Here is a 10,835-nt window from a genome sequence, read left to right as displayed (position 1 = left end):
GTAGTAGAGAAATTAATCATATATCACGTATCAAAAGTTATTAGATAGTAAAAAAACCAATTGTGAGGGAAGGACTTATCATATATTGTTAGTCTAATGCATACAAGTGTTGTTGTATGCAATTTAGAAAATTTTAGACCAACACATGAAGCTTTGTTCTCATAAGCAATAGTTTAGCCATTAATAAGAGGTATTCGATGCTAACCCAACTTGGATATAAACCGGCATTATTAAGATGAACTGTCTTGATTTCATAATCTGAAAATTATTCTCTTAATTGAGAAAATCAATTTCAAATGTCAAACTGCAAGTTGACAATAAACATATATGTAACTATTTCATATATGCATCTATAAGCGGTTCACATGATAGGTGAATTGGCTCATATTCACCTTTTATATATTTCAAAATTTAGGGGTTTTGGTCCCAACTTTAGCTGGTATAATCAATTTATTATGAGAACAAGCAACACAGGAGAATTCTTGAAGAATCTTTTAGTTGTTCAGTATATGCTTATCTGAATGTTCAAATAGCTCATTTAAAAATAGCAAAAAACTTCAAGTTTATCATGGCATGTGCTATCTCTTAGTAAACTTTCGATTTGCTATAGCATAAAATTTTGCACTAGTAAACTTCTGGTTTACTTACATGATGTAATACAAATTGAAGAATAAGGCGGGTAACTCCTCACATGCATATTATTTTACCCCCTATGATTGTGAAAACATGAAGATTTTCAATCTTCGAATCATTTGTGGTCTTAATATGATAGTCATTTGTATTAGTAAACTTCGAGTTTACTACAATATATGTTTTGACCATAAACATATAATATGAATGACATATTTATATATAAGCTCTTATAGAGCCTTTATATATTATCCACAATCTAATATTATTCGGACAATACTGGTGTCATGTGTCTTCTAGACAAACAGTTATCTCTTCAGGAGTTTTTGATATATTTTGTACTATCAAATATTGCTCAAGCACTTCTACTATCATGAGAGAAAATCATAATCAAATGAGCAATATAAAGATAATTCTAAATTTATAGGAATTTCAATATTTTACCACCAATTTTGTGACAAATATCTCCTTCAGCGAGAAACGCCATTAACATCTGAATATTTCATATCAAAGCGGCAACCACATAGTCATTACATCCTTCAGGAAAATATACATGAGTTGTTATTTTCTTCGGGGTAATTAATAATAACTAACCATAATATATCAATGTGGTTGTAGTAGAAAGCATTCTACAAGAATGCTTTTGCCTTAGAATGATACTTAATAAAATTATCCAAGATGTTTTACGTACAATAGGTACGTGCGGCAATAATCTTTATGCCAGAAAAATAATATTTATATTCTCTGTTATTCTACCTCTTTAGGAGGTGAGTTGTGGTATTTCTTTATTCACTCAGGGAATGAAAATGTGCTTCAAAAATAACTTTGAATAGCTCATTATTTTGTTTAAACACAGAAAGACACTGCTTCAAAATATTTTCCTACTTCAGGAGGAAATTTTAATTGTTTTACTACTTCAGGAGCAAATTTAAAATACAAAATATTGAGTATATATTCTCTCAATCATAATACCTCCTCTGGAGGTAAATTGTAATGTATTCACATCAAGAGAGTGTTCATATTTATGAGCTTTATTAATATTATCACATTCACTTTAGGAAATGGATTAATACTTATCAAAAGTTCTCATCCTTCAGGGAACGAAACATAATTATTTGAACATGTATTAATCATACCAAATTGTGTGATGTCTTAGAATCTCTATTATGATTATACTACTTCGGGAGCAAATTGAGGCATGCATGTAATATAGAGAATATGTAACGACCCGACTGGTCGTTTTAAGAATTTGCACTTCGCTCGATAGTTTGGGGGTACAAGTAGCTCCGTATGATATATTAAGACGTGTGTAAAAAAATGAGTTCATTCCGAGTTGATTTGATATGTTTCGGCGTGAGTTTTTGGAAGTCAAAAGTTCGAAAGTTCATTAAGTTTGATTTGAGGTGCGTTTCGTCGTTTCGATGTTGTTATGCATGATTTAAGGCCTTGAGTAGGTCTGTATTTTGTTATGAGACTTGTTGGTATGTTCCTACGGGGTCCCGAGAGGCTCAGGTGAGTTTCGGATAAGTTTGGGTTGTGTTGCACTCTTTTTTCTTATGTTTCGACCTCGTTTCTTCAAGCATAAATGATACCACATTAAACAAATGAGCTCTCATTTCTGTTTTGATTGAAGCATTAGATCCGTATCATAATTAAGGAGTCATATCAAAAAGAATCGTCAAATTTGGACATCGTATGAGAATTTTATGATCATTTTACTAAGAATTAGGCTGCCAGATTTTTCAAATTAATTACGAAATTGCCACTGACATCGTATTTAAAAATCTGCACTATTTCCAAATATTGAAACCAACATATCTCCTTCATTATAAGGTCAAATGGAGATATTCAAAAGCCTAACGTGACTGAAATATTACAAGGAATCTATTGGAGGCATCAAAAATGAGTTTTGGGATCATTTGACACGCAAAACAAGGTAGAACAACTGGGAAAAAATACTTAATAACGAAAGTTTGTTCATTTGGTCATATTTTGAGTTGGGGAGCTCGAATTTGGACAATTTTTGGAGGTAATTTTTACTATATGGATTGGGGTAAGTGTTCTATACTCGATTTTGGTTATTTTCATAAATCGATCTTCATTTTAGACATTTGATTGATGATTTCAAAGTGATATTTGGGGGTTTTGTCTAAAATTTCAATAGTGAATTTTTGAGTTTTGAATATCGATTCTGAGTCGAATTTGAGTGAAAAGCGTATGATTGGACTCGTAATTGAATGGGTGTTTGGGTTTTATAAATTTTGCCGGGTTCTGAGGTGCGGGCCTGGGGAATTGACTTTTTGTAAATTGTATAAGGATCATAGCTTTGTTAATTGAAATTATTTTCTCTTGCATTGTTTGATGTATTTAAGTCTTCTTTGGCTAGATTGGGCCGAGCAATGGTGAATTGGTAAAGGAAAAGCTAAATTGTGTATTGAGTTGGCGAATTGAGGTAAGTATCATACCTAACCTTGTGTGGGGATTTTCCCTTAGGATTTGAGTCTTTTATGTTGATCGTAGTTCGTGTACGCGAGGTGACAAGTGCGTGCTCAGACTGAATTGTGAAAAGTTGGCCTTTTAGGGTTCTTAGGTCCTTATATTCACTGAGTATGAAGTTGTTCTTGATATGACTGAGTTTCGTAGTTACTAGTTTCACCTCTACATGCTTAATTAGAATTAATTGCTTTATGATTCACTCTTATTGCCTATTTGACTCTTACTTGACTTAACTGAAGATTTTTACCTCTCCTATTGTCATGATATCTTTTCATAACTGCCTATCTTTATCTAAAATTATTATTATCTCATTATATAATTGTTTAGTCTTAATTGAGGTTGCGATTATCTTTTCGCCACTTATCCTTAATTGAATTGTTGAATAACCATCGTAATTGCTCAACCTTAAAAGGAGTTAGATATCCTATATTTCAGCTGACATAGCATTATCTGGAATTATTTGACTCGTGTTAGCTTCCTTGTTGTTGAATTGTATACTGTGGGATCGTTGTTACATTTTAGTTTTTCCCTTGTTAAGCTGTTCTCTTTACACCTAGCATTCTTTACTGTGGTTATTCCTTGTGAACGGGTTCTACCGTTTCTTTGTGATTTAAAATTCTTGAGTTGATTTACTTATTGTACTTTGTATTATTGTCATTTTTACGGTTGTACTTGTTGTGGTGATGCACGAGGTTTCTGCCGTGCTGTAGTTGTTATCTCTATTGGTGGGCGCTGCATATTTACTTTGGGACTACAGAACGGTATTCCAAGAGATCCCCATGTTTTGCATATTTACTTTGGGACTACAGAACGGTATTCCGGGAGATCCCCCTGTCCTGCATATTTACTTTGGAACTACGGAACGGTATTCCGAGGGATCCCCCTGCATATTTACTTTGGGACTACGGAACGGTATTCCGGGAGATCCCCCTGCATATTTACATTGGGATTACAGAACGGTATTCTGGGAGATCCCCCTACAAACATTCTACGTGTTGTCTGTTGTTTTCCTTGTGCTTACTAACTGGTATGAACTATGTTAGGACACTTGCACAAGCATACACGTAGCTAAGCACCCTTATTGGATAAGAGTTTTTTCTTGATATTGTTAGGTATAGATGCACACCCTTGTTTACTTGCCTTCTATGTGAGAATGGCTATATTCGGCACTTACTAGGTACCGCTGTGGTATACTCATGCCCTTTCCTGCACATATTTTTTGTGTGTATATCTAGGTACCTCTTTCTGGCCACATTTCCAGTGAGGTGAGACGACTGTAGAGACTTCGAGATATATCTGCCGCGTCCGCAGACCTAAGAGTCCCTATCTACTCTTCCTTAAGATTAAAGACTTTTCTTGTATTTCTTCATCAATGGTTTCTGGAGTTTAGGAGCATTATTTATTTCTGTAGTTTGTGACTCATGATATTCCGGGTTTTGGGAACGTTTATGTTTAGTTCGAGAGTGATTATTGTATATGCCGAGCGACATCACATTTCCTTGTCTAAAATTTACTTTCAGTTGTTAGTTTTCATGTTTTGTTCCTTTATCCGCAAATGTTAGGCTTACCTATTCGTAGAGACTAGGTGCCATCACGATACCCAACGGAGGGAAAATTGAATCGTGATAGAATATTTCTCTAGCTTATCTTCAATTGTAACCATAGAAAGCCTAAATTATCACTTCTGGTGGTTATAGACATATATCACTTCTGGTGGTTAACAAAATTTAGTTACAATGAGGTATCTGAAACATAACCACTTCTGGTGGTAGCATATTTCTTGCAAACTCTGTTAGAGTTTAAGGGGATCTAACAATGTTATCCACTTTGTAATTTTTTATTAAGATACAAAGGATGAAAACAAATGCCAAAATAGGTATTGTATACGTAGCATATAACCAAGCAAGTGATGATAAAGATATTAGACCAAATATAAGCAAAAGGCTCAAATTACTTTACACAAATTTGGTCTCTCCAGACATAAGTGATATCCACATTACTACTGCCAAGAAGAAAAGCTCACCACCTCAAGGATATAATCTGCCTTATGATGCTCGGAATGAACAAGATCTAACCACGGACGTAAGAGCATCGCCTTACATCGGAGATGAACACTGAAATAGAAATTAAATTCAAAGTAAATGCTCAAAATGGCAGAATCTCGTGCTGATAACGTGTTATAAAATAATAAGTGTAAAGTAAATAAATCAAAGACAAGTATAGAGAGAGATTGATATATTATTCAACTTCAAACTGATGTACATAATGAACTGAAATCTCCTCTATATATAGAAGAAAGGAAGCAGCTGCAAGGCTTTTCTTGAGCTGCTTGTAAGTTGTCTGTATGAGCTCCTCGCAACCTGCCTGTTTAATAAGAAGTTGCTGCAAGTCATTTCATTGAGTTGCTTGCAACCTGCCTGCATCAATTGCTTGTAGATAAACTTCAATTGAGTACTAAATGGATAATCTTCTTCAGGAAGATTATCTACATCGGAATAATAAATGGACATCCATAATAATATTTTCATAACAGTTTGTACAGGGTTGTTTTATAGAGCTATAATTCTTGGAGAAGTGCTTTTTAAAAATATAATTTTACAAAATCTAATTTTAAGATTTTGCTAAACCAATTTATTAGAAGGCGTTTATTTGTGTGGGAAAGGTTGAAAATTATTTTGAGATTAGGAAGGATTTCATGCTTAGATTAATTTTTTAATCCTTCCAAAAGTGATCCCTTACTGGATAAGGTATTTGGATTATTTACAAGATTAACCTCAAAATTTTTTTTTTTTTTACTTTTATAGTACTGGAATAAATTGTCATTTGAAGTGATCCACATAATAGGCAAGAAAAGAAAAGGTTTCTACAGAATTACTTATTGTCAAAAACTCAATAAACTAAAGTATTTTGAAATATTCACCAAATACTTAAAAGAAATAATTGTTCGTTCTACAAACACTTATCAAGAAAAAAAAAAAGTCAAGACTTTTCTGATAATATTGCCAAACCACACATCCTTACACAAAGGGGCGGCACAACTCCTATAACTTGTATGTACAGCAAGTACACCTCAATGACAACTAAGTTGGGATTATGACTGTCCATGTCAGTTTACTTAAGCCCAAGATCAACGTGACGGTAAAATTCATCCCTTTGATTATTTTTTTCTTGATTTTTTATTTTCCTTAAAAATTCACAAGTAATGTAATTCTCCTTCAGAAGAAGATTCCGAGATATAACGAACTCCATTTTTAACAGGGGAACAAATATGGGCTGAATTGACAATATTCCAATCATTGTACTCTAATGTTTGCTCAGATCCAATTGCAATCACAAGTGCACTCCTCAGCATTGTATGCTGCAGTTGATAGGCATTCTGATGAAGCACCTTTGCTTCTCCTGTTCAATACACAACAAATTGTCAATCAGTTCAACTTTTACGTACGCAGTTGAATATTTAGACATATGTAATAGACTTTCTTATACAAATATAAGATCTAAACAAAAGATTTCGAACCCATAAATAATATTCTAGTGTAATTAATTCGATATAATTGGTTTACATATACTGATAGTGGAAACAAAAGCTTTATATAGTGTATATTCAGCCGGACCTCTCGATAACAACATCTCTATATAACAATTATTCACTATAAAAGTCAAAAAATTTCGGAAGCTATTTTTATGTTATGTTATAATATATGTCCTTTATAACAACACTTCACTATAGCAGTCAGAAAATATTGAAACAAATAAAATTGTTATACAGAGGTTTCATTGTATATAAAAGTTAAATACATTGTCAAATTGAAGTATTACTTAATTAGTCTTTTGTGGCAAACACGTCATACTAAAATATACAAGTAAAATGGGTTGACTTCTCTCATTTATTTAAACCCAAATTCATGAGGTTTCAGCCGAAGAATATTTGTCATATCATCTTTAGCAAGTACAACTTATAAAATAAGGGATTAAAATTTAGAACAGTATCAATTGGGAATAGAGAATAATCAAGTATCTCTTTGTTATAATTGCTCGCTAACTACTCAAAGTTTATATATTATACTATCAAATTAGATAAAAACACAACGAATAAAAAATGAAAAGATTAAAATATAAGCATATAAAATACCTTGAGTAAGTAGAGCTTGTTCATTCATGACCAGCCCACCATCAACTTCTTCTAAAGAACTCCAATTTATGTAGGCATCCTTCACCAACTTCTCAATATAGGCCTAATATGAAGGCATAAATAAATTTCTTAAATCAGTAAAAATGTTTTGTTTAGCATATATAATATTTAACAGGGTGTTAAATATTAAAAAAAAAACTAGAATTTTTCTTACCCTTTGGATTCCTCGCAATTCTCGATTATGGCAAATTTGCCCATTAATAATTGCTTTAACAACTTGACATATGGGATTGAGGAAGAGAGTATAGGTAGTTCCTCTCGCTATGTATGATTTGGTGCCCATTTCACAAGTTTTTGCATGTCTATATGTTACTTCCCACATTTTCTCCGACATCCCGCTTCCAAGTATCTGTCAGAGATAAATTCATAATTTAAATTTAGTAAATTATATTGAATTCATTAAAATAATAGGTTCAAAATTAATATTAATACTTCCAAAATTTTCACATCAATATTAATTATACTTATTTATTGACGATTTTATTTTCTTAAATTTGTGCCCCTAGAAAAATGATGTTGCTAATTAATTTGAAGTACGTACCCTTCTTAGTTTTTCTGGGTCAATATTTGCCAACTTCAGAAAATCTTGTACCGTCTTGATGCCATGTGAAGTTAGCTTCTTGTGAAAAGTTCCATCTTTTCCAATCTTTTCAAGACGCCACACATCATCTCCCAATGCTGGTGGATAATGCTTCTTATACACTGAAATGACATAAATATTAATTTCAATATATGAATTATGATTATAGTACAGACATAGGATGTGGATGTAGGATTTAAATTCAATAGATTTAACTTTTAAGATTTTTAATATCGAACTCATATATTTTTAAAATTATGGGTTCAAATCTTATACTTATTAAAATTATAATATATTTTTACATATAAATCCATCTATGTTGAAAGTCATGGATACAGATGAACCAGTGAGTAATGATGTCCCACTAGATTTCATGAATCTAATCGATAGAATCTTTTTTTGAACGACTAGGTTTGATGACGTGCCTACATGATTGATTAGGATTTAGGATAAAAGGAAAAAAAAAGGACATGAACTTTTGCATAAGCATGAAGTTGGAAAATATATGATTACATTTTTTGAATTGGTAGTAATTGAATTGACAAGTTAAAAGATACCTTACCTGTCAAAACTAACAAGTAGTATATGACATGGTTTGAACTATATATCTTAACCAATGGACAAAGAAGACATTATTTATTTAAACCCCTATTTAATACCTGTTAATTAATAGTATATGACTTGGTATTAGATGATAGATAGAAAGAACTGATCAAATCTTTTTTATTTATTTTACTAGTTAAAGTGCACAGATTATGCAACTAGGGTTAGGTATAGATGTCACTGTTTGACTTGAGAGTTAAGACCTAGATTATTTGCCTCAAGAAAAATCACTGAACAAAGTGATGTTTCTCGTTGGCACTTCTTCCTTTTCACCTAAACACAAGGAATATACCCTAAAATAAATAAAAAATACTAAAAATTATATTTTTCAAGTGATTTTGTTTTCAGTTAAAGGTTCACAAAATAACTTCAAGTGGCCTAAGTAACTCAACAAGTTAAATATATATATATATATATATATATATATATATATATATATATATATATATATATATATATATATACACACACACACACACACACACACACACACACACACACACACGGGTTTCGGGGAATGGCCGGACCATAAGGGTCTATTGTATAGAGCCTTACCATGCATTTCTGCAAAAAATTGTTTGTACGGCTTGAAATCATGACCTCCTGGTCACATGGCAATAACTTTACAGAGGCTGCCCTTCCCTATATTAATATACATTGATAGTATAAAATAAATAATAAGTAACTTACATTCTCCGCGGTGGTCTTTAACCATAAAAGTGTCAGTCATGGCTTCCATTATTCGAACATTATTTTGACCTTTTCCAACATGAACAACCTTTGCACCAAGTCGAAATCTCCTGCTCCGAATCCAACTAGAATTATCAGTAAATTCAAGATCTCCAAGGGAAACAACACCATCTCTCATAGTTATATTAACTTCACCAGTTAGCAATGGTCTTTTTCCAACCCTTTCCTTAATTATGTTCTTATTGAACTCTTCATTTGTCCAAGTTGCTTCATTTTCTCCGATAGGAAAGTCGCCGTCGAGCACGACGATTTCGACTTTAATCGGAGAAGCTAAGGTGGTCGGAACCAGGCAATCGCCGGTTGCATCCACAAGTAGGAGCTGGAGAGGGTGGCCATCTGAATCCACAATCTTGCTGTTGGTGAATATTGGTAAAGAAGGCTTTTTGCTGAATATCAAACGTAGGTTTGATGGTTCCAAAGCTTTAATTCTTAATGAAGGTGATCTCCCTATTGATCGAGAACATTGCCGTAGTCCATTTTCCACCTCTTCATGAACCTGTAATTTCAACAAAGATATTGAATAAGGAATAGTAATAATTACTAGGCCGCTCAGTCGAAATTCATTGCATTCTTTGACTATAATATGTATATTTCTTGTATATATTACATATATATAGTAAAGAAATATAAATTTTATCGGCTATTCTTTTTGGAAGCAGCTTAAAATATACATTTCTTTAATTACAATAGGATGAACTAGTATTCATGACTCATAGCGTATAGACTCATTAATTAATTTAGGTAGAGAGTCAAGCGGGTTCTTTGACTGCATCAATAGAGCTATGATTCATAAATGAGTTTCAATTTTATGTACCGATTATGTAAATATATTTTCATTTTAAAGATTGTTGCATATCACTCTATCCATAGCATTAGTTGATAACCAATAATAAATAACCTGAAATAACATGTTAAATCATATTGATGGTATAAAAAAAACTACACTGTTAATGTATATAACTAATTAAATCATCATAAAAATATGTCTAATGTATAATCTAGAAATATACCACTCTTCGGAGCATGGGTTCCAAGGCTGCGCAGAAGTTATCTAAGAAATTCACCATCACCACTTCTTTTATTACACTACAAAAAGCGACAAAAAGTATAGGTAAAAAACGATAAATCTTGTAAAAATTGAAAGAAAAAGAAAACAAGAAATGATCATCATGAGAGTGCATACGAAGCAAAAGAAGGTGTTTTTCTCATGCGTTTGTAATTTGGGTGGTTGGAATCAGGATCAGCAGAGTCATCAAAGTATCTTTTAGCTGCCATTTCTCTATTGTCAAAGTGTAATAAATCTCAAAGAGTTTAATTTTGGTATACAACTAATAAGAAAGAGAGGAGATGATATGATTTGAGGAAGAGAGGTTTGGTAGTAGGGTTTATAAAGGGTAGGGCACAAGGTGTCAGTGTCTTATCTCAAAAGGGAAAATGAGTTAAAAAGTATTAAAGTTAATGTTATTTTCAATATTAAAAAAAGGTAAAGGAAGTTTCGTGGAATAATGAAAGAAAGAGCAAGGCAATAGAGGATTCCAACTTTTAAGTGATCTAAGGTAATCTGATGTAACGACTTTGACGTCA

The 10,835-nt window shown here is 32.5% G+C and overlaps 1 protein-coding gene across 1 annotated transcript; it reads right to left on the bottom strand.

The window, feature by feature from the left end:
* Nucleotides 1-5,329: 5,329 nt before the first annotated feature.
* LOC107812848 (protein SAR DEFICIENT 1-like) lies at nucleotides 5,330-10,619 on the bottom strand. Its single transcript, XM_016638021.2, has 7 exons — nucleotides 10,435-10,619; nucleotides 10,262-10,337; nucleotides 9,192-9,747; nucleotides 7,860-8,020; nucleotides 7,473-7,667; nucleotides 7,259-7,361; nucleotides 5,330-6,525 (listed from the first exon to the last, which is right to left on the bottom strand). Exons 1-7 carry the CDS (start codon nucleotides 10,524-10,526, stop codon nucleotides 6,320-6,322), a joined length of 1,389 nt encoding a protein of 462 aa, XP_016493507.1. The 5' UTR covers nucleotides 10,527-10,619; the 3' UTR covers nucleotides 5,330-6,319.
* Between the last annotated feature and the right edge of the window lie 216 nt (nucleotides 10,620-10,835).

Source organism: Nicotiana tabacum, chromosome 20 (assembly GCF_000715075.1).
Source record: "Nicotiana tabacum cultivar K326 chromosome 20, ASM71507v2, whole genome shotgun sequence".
NCBI lineage: Eukaryota > Viridiplantae > Streptophyta > Magnoliopsida > Solanales > Solanaceae > Nicotiana > Nicotiana tabacum.
This window is presented reverse-complemented; position numbering and strand designations above follow the sequence as displayed.